At 41.1% G+C, this 21,712-nt stretch overlaps 1 protein-coding gene across 1 annotated transcript in view; it reads left to right on the forward strand.

Annotated features, from left to right (window-relative positions):
* Positions 1-498: 498 nt before the first annotated feature.
* The window catches only part of LOC139653856 (sickle tail protein-like), a gene marked incomplete at its 5' end in the record, with an annotated part of 43,520 nt that continues 22,306 nt past the window's right edge, over positions 499-21,712 (forward strand). The window contains 9 exons of the mRNA XM_071530858.1: positions 499-697; positions 3,085-3,178; positions 13,814-14,084; positions 14,692-14,965; positions 15,809-16,126; positions 17,787-17,891; positions 18,361-18,398; positions 18,519-18,700; positions 19,499-19,674. Coding sequence (XP_071386959.1) covers positions 499-697; positions 3,085-3,178; positions 13,814-14,084; positions 14,692-14,965; positions 15,809-16,126; positions 17,787-17,891; positions 18,361-18,398; positions 18,519-18,700; positions 19,499-19,674 — 1,657 coding nt within the window. The remainder of the gene's footprint in view (positions 698-3,084; positions 3,179-13,813; positions 14,085-14,691; positions 14,966-15,808; positions 16,127-17,786; positions 17,892-18,360; positions 18,399-18,518; positions 18,701-19,498; positions 19,675-21,712) is intronic.

Genomic DNA, 21,712 nt, shown 5'->3' on the forward strand with positions numbered 1-21,712 from the left:
TCACTCAACATAGTGTATGCTAAAGTGTTAGCATGCAGCCTACTGTCATTCAACATAGTGTATGCTAAAGTGTTAGCATGCAGCCTACTGTCATTCAACATAGTGCATGCTACAGTGTTAGCATGCAGCCTACTGTCACTCAACATAGTGTATGCTAAAGTGTTAGCATGGAGAATATCACTCAACATAGTGTATGCTAAAGTGTTAGCATGGAGGATACTGTCACTCAACATAGTGTATGCTAAAGTGTTAGCATGCAGAATACTATCATTCAACATAGCGTATGCTAAAGTGTTAGCATGGAGAATACTATCACTCAACATAGCGTATGGTAAAGTGTTAGCATGGAGAATACTATCACTCAACATAGCGTATGGTAAAGTGTTAGCATGGAGCACTGGGGCCAAGGATGCTGGGGGCACAAAGACACCGATTTTGGTGTCTGTGTTGTCATCACATAAAGTCTAAGGTGGCTGATGCCTCCCTGTCCTCCACCAGGAGTGCTGTACCTGCAGTATGGTGACGAGACCAAGCAGGTCCGGATGCCCGCTGAGATCACGGGCCAGGAGGCTCTGAGGGCCCTGTTCGTCACCGCCTTCCCCCACCAGCTCTCCATGAAGATGCTGCAGTCGCCCAGCGTGGCCATCTACATCAAAGACACCAGCCGCAACGTCTACTACGACCTGGAGGACATCAGGTGTGAAAAGGCAAAGTTGGAAAGTAAACCAGATGAAATAAGAGAAATACCTTGAATTGTGTCGTTTCACCGAAAGATGTGAACAGGACCAGCGCCCACATGCATTAATTCTCACTCTTCATTAATGCATTAATACAGGACAGGATTAATACAATATGCCGAACATGTTGGACATCATGTCTCTAAACATTTAATTTCCCGGTGTCCTTTTTCTTTTTGCTATTCTGCCCAGAACTGCCCTAATGTTTCAGAATTTTCATTAGCTATGTTCAATCAGAAACTGATGTTTGTTTCTTTATTTCGGTTTTTAAATTCGTCTTAAATTTGATTCCAGGTAGCATTAAAAAAGTGGTAAAAAGTCTTAAATTTGGCTGTAGATAGCCTGAAATTATGGAATGCTCTAATCCAGTGGTTCTCAACGTGGGGTCCGGGGACCACCAGGGGTCCTTGGGGGGGTTCCAGGGGGTCCCCAGCAAATTGATGAATTGTTAAACTTCAGCATTATTTCATTTACAAGAAGTTAACACAATTAGAGAATGTAGAAGAATGACTGTTTTGATCATAGTTTCTCTGTTATCTCTCTACCTACAATACAGATAGTCATGGAATTCTGGACAAAATCATATCTAACAATAAAAATATTCTCAGATTTGGTCCAAGAGACAAAATCTCATCAAATGGGGGTCCGTGGCCCTAATGTGGACTAAATTAGGGGTCCTTGATATGAAAAAGGTTGAGAATCACTGCTCTAATCATCATAAAAAAATCATGTTTAAAAAACAATCTGCCAATTAGAGCAAAAACACATGTGTCTTGTTTATGACTAGTTATCTATCAGGTTGCAAGTCACAAACATTCATAAACCGCTTCTACTTAGAATTCATTTGAAGTTATCTTTATATAGTAGACGTAGAAAGAGTTTTCTCCATATTTTCTCTAGAATGACTTTGCACATCGTAAATCTAAAAACAGCAATTTAAACCATTAAATAACGAGCAAAATGTAAAAGCACAAAAATGGAAAAAAAAGAAATGAGACAATGAGTGTGGGCAGATAGTGGAACAGGCTGTGGCAGGGTTAAAAGGTTGGGGCAACAAGGCCACGTCCCAATCTAAAAAAGCACAAACTATATGCTTCGGTCCAAATTCTTAATGTGGCCCGGCCTCGACAGCGGCCCGGAGGCGGTGTCACACTCTGTACCGTGGGCTGTCACTCACACACACACACACACACACACTCACACACACACACACGCACACGGCCAGTTGAGTGTCAGTGAAGTGTGTCTTGAGTGTCTGTCTTCTGCCTCCTGCTCATTCACTGCCTTTATGCAGCCGTTAAATCTGCTATTGTTCAGCCCAACAAGGGAGGAGGCCCCTGTCTGACAGTGTGTGTGTGTGTGTGTGTGTATGTGTGTGTGTGTGTGGTATGTAGTGTATGTTTGTGGTTGGTTAGGGGGAGGCATGTTCGGAATTGTCTGGGAGAGGATGGTGTGTTTTGCGTTAGTTGATTGGTGTTTGTGTGAGTGTGTGTGTGTGTGTGTGTGTGTGTGTGTGTGTGTGTGTGTCCTTGTGAGAGACAGTTTTAGACCTTTAGAGTAAGGACATTTTTGACTAATAATGTAAAAAAAATCCTAAAAATGTTAATATTATTATTACATCATCAGTTAAAAATAGTCAAACCCCCAGTGTAATAACATGATGTTATTATATTATCTGGGAATTTATTACACTAACAAGTTTTATTGTCTTTTCAACCCATATACAGTAGTGGGACAACAACTATTAAGTTATTATTAACATTATCAGTGGCTGCTTGGCCTTATATGTATCAGATTCATCTTATTATTACTTGACTGATTTGAACAATTTTATAATCAGGAAACAACGCACTACTCAAAACTGAATCTGAATCCTTCAATAAAAGTTTAATTAATAAAACAAAAGTATTAATGAGAGTGCTGTCAACACACACAACTGACAATTTCAGCACAGTCAAAGATTTGTGCATTGTGAAAATGATGGAGAATTGTGAAAATTAAAAAAAATCCATATATATGACAATATATAACAATGAGAGGAATAAAAGAGTATGAGATGTTGGTCTAAAAGCTGTTTCAGAGGCTTGACCACCTTGACAAAAATATAATTTTGGGGGAAACACTCAATACTTGGAATTTTTCTGAACTTTTTTGGCATGAAAATAGATACTGAATATCAGCAGCACAAAATAATGGCAAAATAATGGCAGCTTCAATCCAAAAATAATGATATCAGCCTTCAAAAACATATTGTAACCTCTAATGAATTCACTTATTTTAGATATTAAACTAGCAGTAAATATTAAACTATTAGTGTTGTGTGTGTGTGTTTTTCTTCTTCTTCTAGAAACATCACCTCCCACTCTTGTCTGAAGGTTTACCATAAAGACCCGGCGCATGTTTTCAACCGCCACTCCCGGCCGGCCAACACAGAGGGAAGGGTGAGTCGCCTCATACGCTCTCATTACCTCCACCAAGGAGGTTATGTTTTCGGTGCCATTTGTTTGTTTGTTTGTTTGTTTGTTTGTCTGTTTGTTTGTCTGTTAGCAGGATTACGGAAAAACTGCTGGCCAGATTTTCATGAAACTTGGTGGAAGGGTGTAGCATGGGCCAAGGAAGAACCCATAAAATTTTGGAGCGGATCCGGATCCGACTCATGAACAAGCAATAATAGCACGAACCTTGGCGGAGGTCTGCGCTCTCCGAGTGCCCTTCTAGTTTTTACATTGTTGTTTACATTCTAGCAAGCCAATGCCATCGCTAGAAAGATTTGTGGCTCAGAAATAAACATAAAGAAAGAACCCCACATCACATATCTACGGAAGCGTAATGCATTCACTTGAGAAAAGTGCCCTGTTTTTCTGAATTAACAAGATAATTATCTCAGAATTCTGAGAAAAGTTTTCATGGAATAGTCTGAACAACCGCAAAGTCCTGAGGTGCCTGCGCAAATTCGACAAACTAATAACAATACCATCTATATTACTTAAAGACACGAGTATCTCCCAATGTTTCAAACCAAAAGCAAAATAAAACTGGATTAAACTAAACAGGCGGGACATGTTTGCTTCCATGAAATCGAGCTCTCAAGTAGGAATGAGAGCTTCTCTTGGGATTTTGAGATATCTCGTTAATTCAGAAAAACAGAGCAGAATTTTTTTTTTTTCCATGCAAACTTTTCTCGGAATTCTGAGATAATTATCTCGTTAATTCAGAGAAACAGAGCAGAATTTTTTTTCCCATGAAAATTTTTCTCAGAATTGTGAGATAATTATCTCATTCATTCAGAAAAACAGGGCAACATTTTTTTTCTCAAGTGAATGCATTACGCTTCCGTACATATTGAATCATATTGTGAGAAAAGATGAAACCCTCATGATGTTCTGTTGCATTTTGGCCCAGGAGGAGATGGCATGATGACATGTCTACTGTGGCCTCGTCATGTATTACAACTGTTACCAGAGATGTTTCATCTACGCTGAAATTAATTCTAGCGGCCAGGCTGCAACTTTAAAAACATGAAACTGGAAGTTGAACATGATAAAATCAGATTAGGCGTCAGATGAGGAGCTTTACAAGGGCAAACATCAAGATCTTGGCCTGTCGCTAGGAGACCGTAACACTTTCAGAGGTGCTTGTTCCACAGCTCACAGGCCTTAAAGGAATAGTTCACCCAAAACATGAAAATTCTGTCATCATCTACTCACCCTCATGCCAAATGAAACACAGGTGAAATTTGTTAGTCCATATAACACACAGGGAGGCTGCCAGCACAACTTGGTAGCAGCCTTCTCCATGCATGAGGGTGAGTAGATGATGTCAGAATTTTCAATTTTTGGGTGAACTATTCCTTTAACAATGACAACAAGTTCACAAAAAGGCCACGGAGGCTTGTTTCCATGCTCTCTCGCTCTCCTCTTTCTGCTCCTTCTATTACTAAGCCCTATTTACGCAGGATTAGTATTACGTGGCATCCTAATTAATGAATCACCCCCCCCAACTGTGTTATATGAAAAACATTCACACAGGGCAATGAAATTTGCTGAAATCACCAGTGCCCCGGATACAGTTTGTCAAAGATCTCAAATTTGTCATTTCCTGATTTAGCAAAGCAAAACTATTCCACTTAGTTTTAACATTTTTAATGACAGGAAGAAGAGAGATGTCTAGAAGAAGAAAAATTGCAGCAAAAACAAATTACAGACTTCGATTGAAATGGGATTAATATTATCAGGAGACCAAAATTTGGAAATTTGGAACCAAAAATGGAAATTTGTGCCAGAATCTTTACTTTACTTTATTTACAGGCATGGGATTAACATCGCCGACGATTTCTGTTTACAAATCCCTGGAGGTCCCCAGGTGTTGCTCTCCCTCTTTATCACTCCCTCCCACGCTCTCTCTCTCCATCCTCTGTTGACTTTGTTTTGCCTCTTCAGCTGTGCCGTAAGGAAACCTAAAGCCGGTTCTTATCGGAAGTCCGGCTCTTTCTCGCTCGGTCTTTTGTAAATCTCTGATATAGTGTGTAGAGGATAACAGGCTAGTAGCGTAAGGATCTCTGGTGTTGAGGAGGACCGAGCCTCCTAAGCTCCCGCTCTGCTGATAGAGATCATAGGATAGGGGTGAGATACACACACACACACACACACACACACACATGTAGCTACGTGCAGGCTTTGCAGACCCGCACAAATTCAAATGTAGACATACCACGGCCGTGCACTTTCATACACATCACCCTCACATGTGTAGACTTGCAAACATGCAGGCACACACACACATATGCACATACACACACACACACACACAGGGTGATCTTCAGTGATCCTGGCCAATCCCCCCTGTGGAGTCTTCTCATCTCATCCCTCTTCTGCAGCGTCACCTCTTTACTTTAGCCACATACTTTAAAACTCAGGTACAAATTCAGACTTTTTTTTGTCCATAAATCAGTGGGTAACACTTTACAATAAGGGTCAAGTTAAGGGTTAGTTAATGCTTAATAAGCATTAACTAACCCTTAATTAACAGTTAACTAATGTGTCTGGTAATCATTTACTAATGGTGTTCATGTTAACTAAGGTATTCATTTATACATTATTTAATAGTCATCTTTATAATCTATTAAATAATGTATAAATGAATACCTTAGTTAACATGAACACTATTAGTAAATTACACATTAGTTCATTGTCAATTAAGCATAATTATTAAGCATTAACTAACCCTTATTAAGCATTGACTAACCCTTATTAAGCATTGACTAACCCTTATTAAGCATTGACTAACCCTTATTAAGCATTAACTAACCCTTATTAAGCATTGACTAACCCTTATTAAGCATTGACTAACCCCTTATTAAGCATTAACTAACCCTTATTAAGCATTGACTAACCCTTATTAAGCATTGACTAACCCCTTATTAAGCATTAACTAACCCTTATTAAGCATTGACTAACCCTTATTAAGCATTAACTAACCCTTATTAAGCATTAACTAAACCTTAACTTAGTGACCCTTATTGTAAAGTGTTACCAATTAGTGATCATCAAATATGGAGCTGGTTGACGTTCAGTGACTGAATATGCAAGTTTAGCATTGCAGACTCCAAGTCCAAAACATCAAAACCCAGCCACCTTTCTTCCACAGTTCCACGGCTAACTGTGTAATCCCGCTTCCTGGAGCGTCTCCCAGGTTTGATCGGCAGTTTTAAACGCATTAAGACCGGTCTTCTCCTCTTCCCCCTCTCTTCTTTGGGATAAATCGCTGTCCCTCGAGGGAATTAATCCCCTGCCTTTCTTTGTCTTCAGGGTTTCTACACAGGTCTGGAACATATAGATAAGTGTAGAAACAAATATTTTCACCATTTCCGAGGTCTACGGAGGTATGGGGAAGCAAAAAAAATCGGTTTTGAAAAGATCCAGGAAATTGTGAATAGTTTTCCCCTTAGAGAATCGGTGTACACCAGTAGGTATCAGTAATATAATTACCTTAGAGTCAAAGCTTTAAAATATTTTCAACAGCAATATCTTAAAAATTGAGGTTTGGAAAAGTATGGAATTTGAAAATTGGGCCCATTTTTTCTTTCCCTTCCTCTTCCTTTACCTTCCCTCATCTTTCCGATTCCTACGTCTGTGCCCCCAGTCCGGTCTTGTTCTTGTCCCTTCATGCATTTAAAAGGAAAAGACAAGCGAAACAAATTCCGTGGGTAAATGCTGCGCCGTTAATCGGCTGTGGAAATGTACTCGTGCAGAGATTTGAAAACCGGAAGGCAGTGAAACGGTTTTAAAATATGCAGCTGCATGTCTCTCTCACCAGATGTAATCAATAAGACAAGTGCTCTCCTCTTTAGGACTACATAATATTACTTATGCTCTGCAGTTCTTCCTGTTGTTTTTTTTTCTTCCTATTCCCATCCTATGTGTTCTGCATCAGTCCTTTCCCCGAACCTGTAGAAGCTCTTGTCCCTGCGTTTAAATAAGAAAGACAAGTATAAGAATCAAAATCCCAATAGGAAAAAATATTGTGCTTTTAAACACCTAAAGAAAGAATGTGTTCTCTCTCAACAAATTGTGAGGATTCCGGCTGTGAGCTGGCATCTCTAACAGAGACTAGTATTACATGTCCACACCATCACAGCAGAAAAAGCCCTTGAGCAAGGCACTAAATCCCAAACTGCTCCACGGGGCTCTGCACTGCAGACGACCCTGTGATGACCTTTCTGAACAAATACACAAGTGTAGGCGGCGGTCTGTGTATCTCGGAGGGATATGACTAAAGACAGATTCCAACAAGTCAACAGTAAACATGTCAGGAATGATGCAGTCCCCTCTGGGCCAATCAGCAACAAATACACCTGTAATCTGTAATTTGCCCTGTAATTATTGCGCCCCCCCTCAAGCCAATCAGTGTAATTTTGATAATTTGCAACGCAGTGGTGAGACGCATCATTCCCATATTTTCTCAAACTCCGATCAGCAGTGTCTGAGATACTGTGTGGCCTATCAGTAGACAGAAGAAGAGTCAAACCCTCCATTATTGGCCCAATCAAAATGTACAGTTTAGACATGAACGCCCTGCCGATTTGTCCAAAACTTGCTCCAGTGGTAGAGGGGCACCTCTAACGGCCAATGAACCGATATAGAGCTGATTGGCCATGTGGTGTTGCAATAATCAGCTAAAATGCTTAAAAGTGGTGAGAATTTGGACAGGCAGATCTCATGTCCCATTTTAGGTCCAGTCATGAAAATGCGTACATCTCCTAATGTGCAATCTCTGAACCCATCGTCTATCGGTCTGATGACGATTAGACTCTGGGGGCGACGGCCAATATTTCGGGGTTTCCGGTGTAGCCAGCGGACATCCGGGCCAAGACTTCCTCTTCCGTGCGCCGGTCATTGTTTAAAGTCTGATTAGCAACTTGAGACGCGAGAGTCGAACGCTTCTCCACACAATACACAAACATCGATAATTTTTGTAGGTGTTTTAGGTCCAGACGACATTTCGGGCTAATCTCTATAAACAGATATCTGCATATGAGACGTCGTCTCTGAACTCCGACTCCATTCTCGCGTCTCAAGTTGCTAATCGGACTGTAAACAATGACCGGTGCACGGAAGAGGAAGTCTTGGCCCGGATGTCTGCTGGATACACCGGAAACCCCAAAGTATCGGCCGTCGCCCCCAGAGTCTAATCGTTGTCAGATCGATGGACGATGGGTTCCGAGATTGCCTAATGTGAAGCAAGTTGCTAATCGGGCATGGAAGAAATTATTAATTTTTGGTGGAACTGTCGTATCTTGACAATTGCATAGTGCTGGCAGAGGTATGCATTCTACTGAGTGCCATCTAGTTTTGAAAATGCCAAAATTCTAGGGTGAGATTGGCATTATCCCTCCAAATTTTGTCAAAATCTGATCAGCGGTGTGTTAACGTGACGTGACATCACGAAATACAATAGCCAGCTGTAAATTGGCCCATAAAGTCGTCTTCTCTTCACCACTATATGTTTTAAATGTTCGGAGAGACGGGTTCTTTGTAAGAGACCTGAGAACCAGACGGCCTGTCAGATGATAAAATGCTCAGCCACCCTTGGTCTTTGAGTTGCTGACGGGTGTGAGATCCAGCGTGACAAAGTCCATGCTTCGTCTCCTCGGGCGTGTTTTCCGATAACATGCTTGTACACGGCATACACGGGCTTTGAGATGTTTATATAATGCCGAATTTCACGCTGTCGTCGTGTTGCCGATTACCGGGATTATTTAGGGAGGTTGTCAGTGAGGGAGTCCGATTGTGACAGATTTTGGGCATGAAACCCCAAGAAGCTCTTCTGTTTGAGAGATAAGAGTTCGACAGAAATTTGGCTCGCATACGCCGTCTCGCTTTCACTGTCCGCTGCCTTTGGTTTATCTCTCTCTCTTTCTCACGCTCACGGACAGTATGGCATGACTCGCAGATAGTCCTATGTCTAATTAGTCTAGTGGAATGCACATCGTGGTTTAACCTGACCGCTGCCGTCCGTTCATTGCCCCCATGTTGTTTTCCATAGACAGATAGCTGTGTGTTTGCAAAAAAAAAAAAAAAAAAAATGGCTGTATTCCAAGACCGATGAGATGAAGGATTCCTGTACAAATCCGGATTCCCTTCGAAATCCAGTGACTGTGCACCCTCGACAGTTTAGGGGAAATAATTATGCTTTGTCATGGTTGCTCTGCAGTTCTGTGAAGTTCACATGTAAGATCAAATCTGCCTAAAATGAATATATATATGAATATTCCCATAACACACCTCTGAGCCTTTTATTTGCTCTGTGCAGTAGGGTGTGGGTGACTAATGAGATATGAGACAATGGGGCACCCATGAATTTAATTAAGTTGACATGCATGCAGAATACATAGGAATGAGTTCTTATATAAGGTGTTAACTTAGCCCTTTTTAGCTTTATAGATTCGATTCTGTTCTATTCTATTCTATTCTATTCTCGTCAAAACTGGCCACTTCTTACTTTTAATTTGAAAACCTACTTGAGAAATCATACTTCTAATACAAATACAAACAGGGAACTACTACCATCACTATTACTGCTACCAATGGTCATCTTTACTTCTATAGCACTTTTTAAAACACAGTTACAAAGCTCTTTACAAAGAATAAAAGAACAGATACGATCAACAACGAAAGCAAGTGAAAAATATAAAAGCAAGGCAAAAAAGGAAGGTCAAACTCCTCAGGTCCTCCCTTTTTCATTTACAAAATAGGTCATATTTAATATATGAACTTATGTTAGAAGTTTTGAGTAGTGCTCCCTGAACTTCCACGGAGGCGTGTGCGTGCTGAAAGAGAAATATCGCTTTAAAGCCGAAGTGAAAGCTCGTCATAACTGAGTCATGCTCGTAAGGAGATTTTGTTGTTCTGGGGAATCTGTGTCAACTCAATTTGTGCTGGAGCAATCTTTTGATTGACGGTTCGCTCTCCTCGTGTAACTGGTCTGGGCGTAATACTGCAGGGGGGGGGGGGGGGTGTATTTCGTGTTGAATATTCAAACGCCAGGCGGTTTATGTGTTATGACATGTCAGCTTTATGCAAGTTTAGAAATCAACGCCCTGTTGGAACAAAGAGACGAACTTGAACGGTGTCACCCACCCGCTCACACAAGTTGCCCTACACCTCCCATCTGCACGGCTACAGCATTATTGAATATGATTAGAAGTCAGAGAAATGAGGGGGGGGAAAACAAGTGATCGCAACTTTGCCAGCATTTTGAGCGGAAGCCTATGAGAACATCAGAGAAGGTCGATGACGTATTGGCAAGAAAGCATCTGAGGACACTTGGCTGGAGCTGAGAAAATACCAAATATACCAAGGCACACAATCAGGCAAGGTAAACTTGCAATTTTGTTGAATGTGCAGCAGAAAATTCCTTTCTTCTGGAGAGTTGTAGACAGTAGGGTTGCACGATTAGGGCAAAAACCCTGATTATTTTTCACTTTTTTCAGTGCTTTTTCAGTAGCAGCAGATACAACGTCTTGTATTCACTGTTACTGTCTTACTCTTAGTGTGGTCCTTATTTACAAAATTCAGATTATAAATAATTACTACTTTATTGCTTTGGGGCGCAGCTACAACCCTAAGGGAGTCTTTGCATAGAATCTACCAGGCGATGATCCACTTTTAGGAACAGATTTTCAGGATTTCCCTCTCTAACTTTGGTACGGTCTTTTCCACTTTGCTCATTCATTTTTCCAAGATGCTCTATGGAAGATTCCTCTGTCTGCTTCTCCATCTTAACTTTGGTTTCGGTCACTTGCACATTCAAAGCTTATGATTGGTCAGGCATAATAGAAGCTTCTGATACACCACTCGCTTTCAGGGAGAATTGAAAATATACCAAACACTTCAATATGACCAAATTACACAATTATTAATTGTGGAAGCTTAAAATCACAATATACAATATACAATATCCATGATTATCTACCATTAAAAGTAAAGATTTTATGATGATAGTAAACACTATATCAAAGCTCTGGAAGCAGGCTCTGTGAAACTTAAATTTGGTTGAAATTTTCTATTTCAACCAAACATTTCTATGCTGGAGGACCAGGAAAACCTTACCTAGGAGAAACTTAAGGAGAAATTAGAAAAAAAGATTAGTACTGTATGTGGCTCATATTTTATAGTTTTGGAGAGCATATATCACTTTTCAACACAATTCATTCGCGAGTTCATGAGAAATTATTAGCAGATTTTGTGGGATTTGCGGCAGAATTTTCTGCAGAAACAGGAGCGCTGCAGAGCATACAGAGTTCCAGTGTGTCTCTCCAGTTAAGCTTGAATCTATGGGGGGGGGGCCTATGGAGAATGAGTGCCAAATACATGTAGACTCTTATCATCCTGTGCAGTTCAGTCACATTTGTGCAGTGCTGTTGCTTTGAGTAGGAGAGAGAGAGAAAGAAGCCTGAGACAGGAGATATGAGGTTTGGAGTGGTGATATATACTCTTGGATAACACAGGCAGTCTGAGCCTGTAACCACTGAACTGTGGATGAGCTCAATAGATCTGCATGTTTCACAGATCAACAGCCTTCTTGGCTATTGGAGAGGAATCAATTTGATTTATCATGCAAAATTGTCTTGGTTGTTTGTCTGTGTCAGTGTGGTAAAAAAAACCAAACTTGCTCTTGTGAAGTGAATACTGATTTCACAAACGTGGATTCATTGCCTTTATGAGAGCATGTTGACGCTTGGAGTTATTGCCACAGTGCAAGGCCCTCGCACACAGAGCTTTCACACACAAACACACACCTGCACGCCTACGCAGGGCTTTTCTTTAAAGGCAGGCTTTCCAGTCAGGGGTTTGTTTAGCCTCTGAGAGCATTCAACCTTTGTTATCGTCTGGGGATTTTTTTTTTTTTTCTCCTCTCTCATGCGGACCCGGTAGAAATCTGATCAAAACAGACCCTTTTGCCCCAGCTGGCATAGTTTTTCATGTTCCGATCCAAATAGCTTTGTCTAACAGTCAAACAAAGCAGTGTTTTCAAATTAGAAGTCTGTTGGGACTATAAAACCTTTGGAGGGGAAAAACAAGTGCATTAAAAAGTATATTCCCCATCACAGTGCCCTGGTACATCAACAAACAAACTTCGCTTTTTTCCACTTTCCAGATATTAGAGGTATTTTAGGGTGTGGAGACAAATTCGACATGTCTTTAACTGTATAGCAATAGCATGATAATTCAAAGCTGGATAGATAACTCAGACCCATGTTTAGTTATTCTCATTTACCTTAACTAGTGCAGTGTCCGTTCAAAACATGCCTGTTCGGAACGGGCCGATTGCTTGGCCTCCTGTATCGCTGCTTGCAGCTTTCTCGAGAACCGCTCATCCAAACAACTTCACACTCGACACTGCGCTTCCAGTCGCTCGCTTTGAGCCCCGCTGCTGCACAGAGCGCTGTTAGCTTGTTTATTCAGAGTTTATTAATATTGAACGTGTAATATTGAGCGTGTCCAATCCGACACTGCATGTCCTTGAGTCCCCAGCAATACACCCGCCAAGTGTGAAGTAGATCGGACGAACGGTTCTCGAGATATGCGAAGGACACACATACAGACAGAGATTCCTTGCTTTATAGTATGATGAATGCCGATGTGCTCCTTCCATACTGGCTCAGAATCAGCTACAGCCAAGAATCCTCAGAGATGCAGTGAAACGTAAAAATACTGCAAACAAAACCTGGCAATAAGTTATTAAGAATCTTTAGATGTTTATGGGGTTGAGGTATCTAGAAGTCATTCCATAGTAAGACTGTAAAAGTGAAAGCTAGTTTAGCGCTAATTCCTTTCTTGCTAGTTGTGAACATCTTGGCTAAAAAGCCAAGATAGCCAACAATGGTGACCAGCTACAGCTGACGAAGCTGAACACTAGCAAACAAAACATAAAACAGTAGTCACCACATTTTTGAAAAGCTAACCCCAACCCTAACATAACATTGAAAAATAAAATAAAATCACCAATAGCTTAGCTTACTACAACTTAACAACTAATACTAATAGCTATCTTAGCAAGGCCTACTAAACTAAGATTACATCCTCAACAAAAGATTAAGTCCACCCTAGAACAAAGAATTCCAACAGACAAAGTCAAACAATCTACTGTTGTAAAACAGACTTACCTTATCAGGAGGCCAGGGAACTTGAAGTGAATCTTCTGCTACCTGCTATCCAATCGCTTCCACAAGCAATTTGAATTGTGGAGAAATGTGAATTGGAAAAATCGATCTGCTAATACAACTGCAGTGAAAACTAGCATCAGCAGGAGCAACAGCTGGTCTATAAAGGTTACTACCATAGGCATTTCAGACATGGCAGTTCATTAAGGACCTAATGAAAATACTACAAGCTCTTAGACACATTAGCACATGGAGATGCTGAACTTTCTGGCAAGCGTAAAAATGGCTACTTTATTGAAAGTGGTTTATTTATTATTGCCAAAATGCTTTTGGCTCTACAGTCTCTACTAACACTCCCACTGAATTCAGCCTTGTCAGCACTCATGAAAATGTGTTTTCCATCCATTCCCAGATATCCAAGGAGATTTTGTACGGCAGCCACAGCCCAGTCCACACCTTGTCATCGTCCAGCCGCAGTACCCTGCACAACCTCCAGGGGTCAATGTCCCCACCCATGGTTCGCTCCATGCCCTCCTCCCCTTCCAGAAGGGCCTACGGTGGGGGGGGTACACGGGGAGTCGACCCGGGCAGCGCCACGTTACCGCGGGAACGGCTGTCAGGGGCGGGCCGATCGGCGAGCCTCTGCAGCAGCGCCATACTGGAGAGGAGAGATGTCAAGCCTGGTAAGATAAGGCGACGGTTGGGGGGTTAAATTCTGGTAGAGCAAGGACTAGCACTGCCGAGGTTGGGGGTTTGATTCTTTCTAAAAATACAAAAAAATGTATGCACTCAAGGTACTGTAAGATGCTTTGAATAAACGCATCCACCAAATTATAAGAATGAAAAGGATATATGAGATATCCACCTTTGAAAATGTAATAATTCATGAGCTTGGAATTATAAGGTTCTATCTGGGTTGAGTGCAATTCTGTCAAATGTTAGTAGTACATTATGCATCCTATCTGCTTTACTAAACAGTTGAACTTAATGCTCCTTGACTATTCATTTCCTGGTGGTGGTTTCCTTTGCCTATTCTGCCCATTTATAGTTTCACAACTTCTATTAGCTATGTTCAAGAAACAGGTTGTTTTTGGGTAGCGTAAAAAGTCTTAAGAAGTGTTATATTTTTCTTTTTTGCTTGAAACCTGCAGATACCCTGCATTATCATCATTTTAATCGAATGAATGAAAACTTGTTTAGTGGCAATGCGGCAAACCTCCAGCTGTGTTTACAACGCAGTTTCGAGTCTGCTTCTCCATCTGAACTCCATCTGTCTTGTCTGTCCGTCAGATGAGGACCTCGGCAGCAGTAAGAGCGTGGCCCTGGTGGTGCGGGGCGAAGGAGGACCGCACTACTCAGACTCCTACTGCTCCTCCCTCCAGGACGGAGGAGGTCGCCTCAGCATCGCCTCCTCCCTGGGCAGCGCTCCTCCCTCGCTCGCCGCAGACATGGTCGATGCCGGGGGTGGGGGGATTCCCGGGGGACTCCAGCAGTATCGGGCCTCTATTAAACCCCTGGGAGCCTACGGGGAAATCCTGGAGCACCAAACCCAGTCTCTCCACAGGTGCAGATTCTCTTGTTTTAAAAACGCCAATCCAGAATGTATTTCGCCTGGGGTAAAGGTGTTTCCCATACCTGTGACGTTGTGAAGTTGAATGCTGAAAAGGGAGACGGTAAACAGAGAGAGGTATGACAGCATAGCTGAAGTTGGGGATTTGTTTTAGAGAACAGCAGTGACTCGGAGACCTTAGATACCTTCGAGGTATTTTTTTTTTTGCAAGGAATATTATTTCTGACATTTCTGCTTCATTAGATAATGTGCAGTGGAGGGTGACGGGAAAGATCAGGAAGTGAGAGGTTGACAGAGGTTGTGAGCCGGATTCAACCTGCTGCCACTGCAACTGCGAGGGTACACTTCATCCACAGATCCACCAGGATGCTGCTAGCATTGATTTTCTTACAGCTTTAGTTGTTGTTATTCAATGCTGCAGTAAAGACGAGCAGCATCACAGAAAGATGCACAGTTAAAGATGGGGATTAGATTACAGCAGTTGATTTCTATTTCTACCTTCAACCAGAGAGAATGGACTAATCGGTGAAGTACACACATGGCTCTCGGTTGGAGACCAGTGCTCTAGTCCATTTAACTAATGGGCCATGCCCTCTGGAGGTACTGTTAGTAATAGTTTAGGGTAGGGTTTCTTAAACTTTTTCAACCTGGGACCCATGTTAAATAGATATTGATCTTGCCCCATGACCCAAGTTTGTTAAAACACACTAGTATTTTCATTATGTGGGGACCCACCACAATCTGGTCCTCAGCCCATTTTTCATGGCTCTGATTTTCATGTAAGCTGTCTTTGTGTTGGCTGTATCTGTCTTTTAATCCATCCATTAATCCCTCCAGGCAGAAAAACAGGAAGTACGGGGACAGCCAGCTTCCCCCACTGGGCACCAAAACCCCGCCCCCTTCCCCACACCGAGTGAATGAAGTCAGGATGATCGACGGACAGATCATCGGAGGGGTGGGCCTGGTGACGTCGGAGCGGATGTCTCCGATTCGCCGGTCCCTCCGGCGGGAAAGTAACGGGGCCGTGGTGGAGGTCGTGAGCCGAACAAGAGGAAGCGGTTCGTCGTCGTCTTCCTCGTCCGTTTTCGTGGACTCCCCTCACGGACACCCTGATAGGCTGTCTCAGGGTCACGCGATGGCCGGTGACCCCCAAAGGTGAGCTGAGAGCCCAACTTTTCATCCCACTTAAGATACTCCACATTTTTGTGTTTTTATAGGACATATCAGAAGGTTGGTGAGCAAAAGTGTCAGTGATACTTCCAGGAGGATAACTTGGGAACTGCACACAGTGGTAAACACAAGAAATGTAAAGCGCAAATGCCCCAAAACTGTGCCATTTGGGGTTGAATTGCTGCATTTAAATGTAGCAATGATCATCTCTCACATTCCACTTTCCGCCTATATTGACACATGATGTGACATAAGAACAAAGCAAAAACACATTCTAATTCAAATTGTGAAGTTTGCCATACAAGCAGGCTCTGAGGCAGTTAGCCTCTGTGTTGAACATATCGTTGGTTAACTAGGCTATGTTAGAAAGTTAGCTAACCTATATGTTAGAAAGTTAGCTAACCTGTAGGTAGCTGGTTAATTAGGTTTTTAGAAAGTTAACTAACCTGTAGGTAGCTGGTTAATTAGGATGTTAGAAAGTTAACTAACCTGTAGGTAGCTGGTTAATTAGGATGTTAGAAAGTTAACTAACCTGTAGGTAGCTGGTTAATTAGGATGTTAGAAAGTTAGCTAACCCCTTGGTAGCTGCTTAGCTAGGTTGTGTAGAAAAGTTAGGTAACCCCTAGGTAGCTAGCCACAGCCCAGCTGCCCATCAACAATAGACGCATAACCTGCCACGCATTCAATTATTATTGTAAATTTTATGGAGGAAATGGTTTTCTTGGTCTTGAAGTGGACGCTTAAATGACCAAGACTGTGCAATCACGCCGTTATCCACCCTGTATATTTGTTACTCTTGTGACATCAGGCAAAATTGTCCTATAATCGCTGTGAAACTGTTATGTGAATATTGAATTTGCAATGTTGCTTTTTAATACTAACAAAGAAGTGAGTGTTAACATTTACAAATGATGCCCTTATAGTTATCTGCTCTCTGCTGTCATTTGGCCCAGTTCGAGCCATGTGATTAAATGACCCCTTCTGGTTGCCTGCTATATAGGCCTATACATCAAATGCAGCGAGCGGGGAAATAATGACGTAGCTGATTGAAAGCAACTGACAGCCAGAACCACAGAATGTAGCCTAGCGCTCATGGTTGTTATTACAATTCATCATACACTGATCAATTTTGAGAAAATCTTACAGAAGTCACGTTTAAATAAATGATTCCCTATTGTTAAATCCTAGTTTGAGAGAAATACCGGGCATTCTGTTGTATGAATGCTACAGTATGAGATACTATGAATAGCTGTTTTGTAGCCTGACAATCAGCACAATGATGAGATCGCTTAGGAGAATATTTTTAATGTACAAAATTCAGAAATGATAAAATTCTATGTGCAGCATGCATGACTGATGATTGAACCATTTGCATGCATAGAGTAAAATGTAAGAGTTGAATGTGTTTTGCAATTAGAGAGTAATGACTATGGAACAGATGATATGATGTAAACATTACAGGAATGTCACATGTGTGATATCTGTGATATGGCTACAATAAACCATCACTGTTGTACTTTACATTTGAGAAAGAGGAGGATGCAGTGGCTGATACAGCACTAATGTAGCATAGACGAAGAAGAGCATACTGGACATTAATATTGATATATGTGATCAGTCATACATTCTATGTTGTATTTTCCAGTGAGAGAATGAAAGCAATGGAACAGCAGATAGCCAGCCTAGCAGGGCTGGTGCATCATGCTCTGGCTATAGGACCAAATGTTACAGGGCTCAAAGACATCGTCAGGTCTGTATTTTTCTCTATATCACAACTTTGATTTTGAATCTCAGTGGGACTTCCTGATAAGATAAAGGCTAAATAAAAAATAAATAAAACTTAAAGCTACACAAGGCAAATTGGTTGACTCTACGGTGTCTCAGTTAGTCGTCATGGGACACTGTTGCAGCCCCACTTGTATTTTGTATTTTGCCGATGGATGTATTTTGCCGATGGATGTATATTTTGACATAAAAATCTTGCCTAGTGTAGCTGTAATACCTGCAATCAACCTGGCTATCTCAACCTATTCCTAAGCTATTCCTAGTAGCTGTTCTCTTCTGAATATATACTGTATATAAAAAAAAGATTTAAAAGCAAATAATGTCAGAAATGGTATAGTATAGACTCCCATTGTAAATGCAAATTAGAAGAGATATCCCCTTATTATAGGGAGACCATCATCACCGTTGTTAATTTTGTGCTTGTCTGTTTTCAGTGAGAGTGATGGGCGGAACCTCCTCAACAATGGATCTGGTGAGAAAAAACCTTATTACTTCACTTTCAGTTATTTCACGTTCAAAACATGGAGTATAACCTCAAAACAATAAGTTGTATTGCTCTCTGTATATCTGTATATCTTTCTTTGACCTTCAGGGGCGTTGCCAGAGCCCGTTCCTGCTGTTCAGAACCCCGCCGCTTTGATTGACGGCTTTAGCCCCGCCCCTCTGGCACTTCAAGCCCCTCCCTCCGAAACAGGCCTGCAGCAGAGCTTGGCCTTGGCAAAGAGGAACGTGTCCGAGCTGCGAATGCAACTCAACCAACTCAGGCAGTTACAGGTATTTCATCGTCTCCTCACTCTCTAAGCCAGTGGTTCTCAACATGGGGTCCGGGGACCACCAGGAGTCCTTGAGGGGGTTCCAGGGGGTCCCCAGCAAATTGATGAATTGTTAAACTTTTCATTTACAAGAAGTTAACACACTTAGTATCTCAAAATAATGACTTAGTATCTCAAAATAATGACTTAGTATCTCAAAATAATGAGAAACTTTCGCAAAATAATGAGAACCTTTCTCAAAATAATGACTTAGTATCTCAAAATAATGACTTAGTATCTCAAAATAATGACTTAGTATCTCAAAACAATGACTTAGTATCTCAAAATAATGAGAAAGTTTCTCAAAATAATGACTTAGTATCTCAAAACAATGAGAAACTTTCTCTAAATAATGAGTTAGTATCTTTGAGATACTAAGTCATTATTTTGAGAAAGGTTCTCATTATAATGACTTACAGGATCTTTTTTTTTTTTCATCACACTGGCAGAAATGGGCTTCCATAAAATACAGATATTATAGACACAAACATAATTTTCATCATAGCATAAGTGGCTTAGTTTTAGCCCTTAGTGTATTTATACATAATTCTAAATGCATTCATACATGGCAGTGTGGATTTTGATGTTTTTTACTAGTGTTACTCAAAAAAGAGGAATATATGAATTGGGATAACTCCATAGCATTAATGTCCAACATTCTTGGTCAGAGTAGTGGAATACTTCCACCCAGAGAAAGTCAACTTTCCCTGCCAAAAAGTGCTATTCCTATATCCTTAATTCTGATTCCGCTGTCTTCCAGCTGGCCAACCAGGAGAGCGTGAGTTCGATGCTGCGGATGGCCGGTCAGGAGCTGCTGGTGTTAATGTGCGATCGGCTGGCTCAGTCGGAGGAGGCAGGATACCGACGGAGAGCTGAAATGGAGGAGGAGAGGATCCACTACCAAGCTATGGAGGAGAGAGTTCTAACACAGCTCGGGTAACAGCTTTTCTCCTCCAGTTTGAATTCAGTAGGCTTTTGATTGATTCAGTCACAATGAACCTTGATTCTGTAATTTGACTGGTGGAAAAAGGGTGTTGGGCGGGACACAACGTGGGGAGGGATCATTGAGAAGTGTCCCATGGTGTAAGCTGATAGGATAGTAGTTTTACATGATGGGAGGGGGATTAGTTGGGATTACCTACTGGTACGGCATGAAGTAACCACTAAAAATACACCATTTCCCGATATTCGATATTATCGAGTAAAGAAACTAAAATCATCATACTTGAAGTGAAAAATTTGTAGGTTCCCTTTTCCACAATCAGCCTGTTTTTCTGGAAATAGCAGGAAAAAAAAAAAAAATATTGTGATAATATTGTATATCGTGATATTTTGGCTGGACAGAATCGTGATATTACATTTGGGTATAGCAAATAGCTAAAAAAAAAAAGAAAACCTGGGAAAAAAAATATCGCGATAATATTGTATATCGTGATATTTTGGCTGGACAGAATCGTGATATTACATTTGGGTATAGCAAATAGCTAAAAAAAAAAAAAACCTGGGAAACAAATATCACGATAATATTGTATATCGTGATATTTTGGCTGGACAGTATCGTGATATTCCATTTGGGTATCGCCCAAGCCTAGTAATGGGGTTTTGATATACAAATACAAGAAAATAAACATTTATGATTTTTTTTTCCGATTTTTGACTTTAATTGTGACTTTAAAGCTGCACTAGGCAAGCTTTTTATGCATAAATACATCCAGCTGTCACTGTTATCAGTCTAAATCTAAATGGGGCTGCAACAGAGAATCGCGTCTCACCCCACCTAACTAAGATTCACCCTATTTTTCCAAATTAAATTCTGGTTTCTGTATGGTCACTGGTGGGAACTACCGCTTAAAACTACATGCTTCACTGGTGCATGTTGTTGTTCCGTGTATCAAGAGCGCAAACAAAACAGTTTGAGACAGAAGAAAAATCCCCAACCATGTATTTCGGTTTATGATGGTGGGATTATCCTTTTGTTTCCGTTTGGAGTACAGATTGGACTTTCCCTTAGTGGTTTCCAAAGTAATAATTTAGCCTTTTTTTTTCAACGTTCACACACTACACCCCCACTGACTTGGCTGCAACTGAAGCTGAAATAACAAGGCTGTGTCTTATGGCGTACAGAAAATGTGAAGAAATACAATCGGAAGAATTAGCGTGAGGCAAATGGACGTTGATCTGATCGAGTGTGATTGGGGTTTCTGGAGAGATCACAGCTGATTCTCATGGTAGGACGTTACAGATCGACCGCTTAGCACGATGGAGGCAAAGAAAGGCCTGGCATTTATCGAGTTTCTGGCTCTTAATTCATACTGAGTGTGATTCAAAATGATATGAATCCATTTATCGCACTGAAATTCACTCTCTCAGCACGCGAATCAGACACAGAAATACCAATATACCATCACATCGAGCCAACAATCCCCTCCTGGGTGCATTTCAGTGCATCTTTGATCAGGCCGTTATGGGAAAAGTGAGTCAAGTCAGTAAATCAGTTGCAGCTCATCAGTTTCAGTCACTCTATATCAGCAGGGCAACCCAGAGTTTATATCTACATCTGGCTATAACTGAAGTATTCTCTGCTTTTTATGTGTAGTTACCTGTACGTCTCCCACTTTATCTGGCTGCTTATTGAAGAGCAGAATGGTGAAGAGTCTGAAATTTATCCCCAAACCTAAGATGATCCAACAAGATCTGATGGGTTCAGACTGATTTTTTTTACTTGTTTGCTTGTATTTTTTGTCAAAAACATCCATTGAATAACAGTATTTGTGGAACTTAGAACTCAGAAAGCCAAATTTAAGACATTTCAAGACCTTTTTAATGTGACCGAATGAATGTAAGACCAATTTAAAACCCTGAATAAGGATACAAAGCTGGCAAATCCAGCCTATTTCTAGTCTAGTTCTGTTTAGTAAAGCAGATAAGATGCATAAGATAAGATAAGATGCAACTAAGACATGTTAATTCTTTT

Source organism: Centroberyx affinis, unplaced genomic scaffold (assembly GCF_046629955.1).
Source record: "Centroberyx affinis isolate AG114_WGS23_722 - 3 ecotype Tasmania unplaced genomic scaffold, CSIRO-AGI_Caff_v1 ptg001989l_1, whole genome shotgun sequence".
Lineage (NCBI taxonomy): Eukaryota > Metazoa > Chordata > Actinopteri > Beryciformes > Berycidae > Centroberyx > Centroberyx affinis.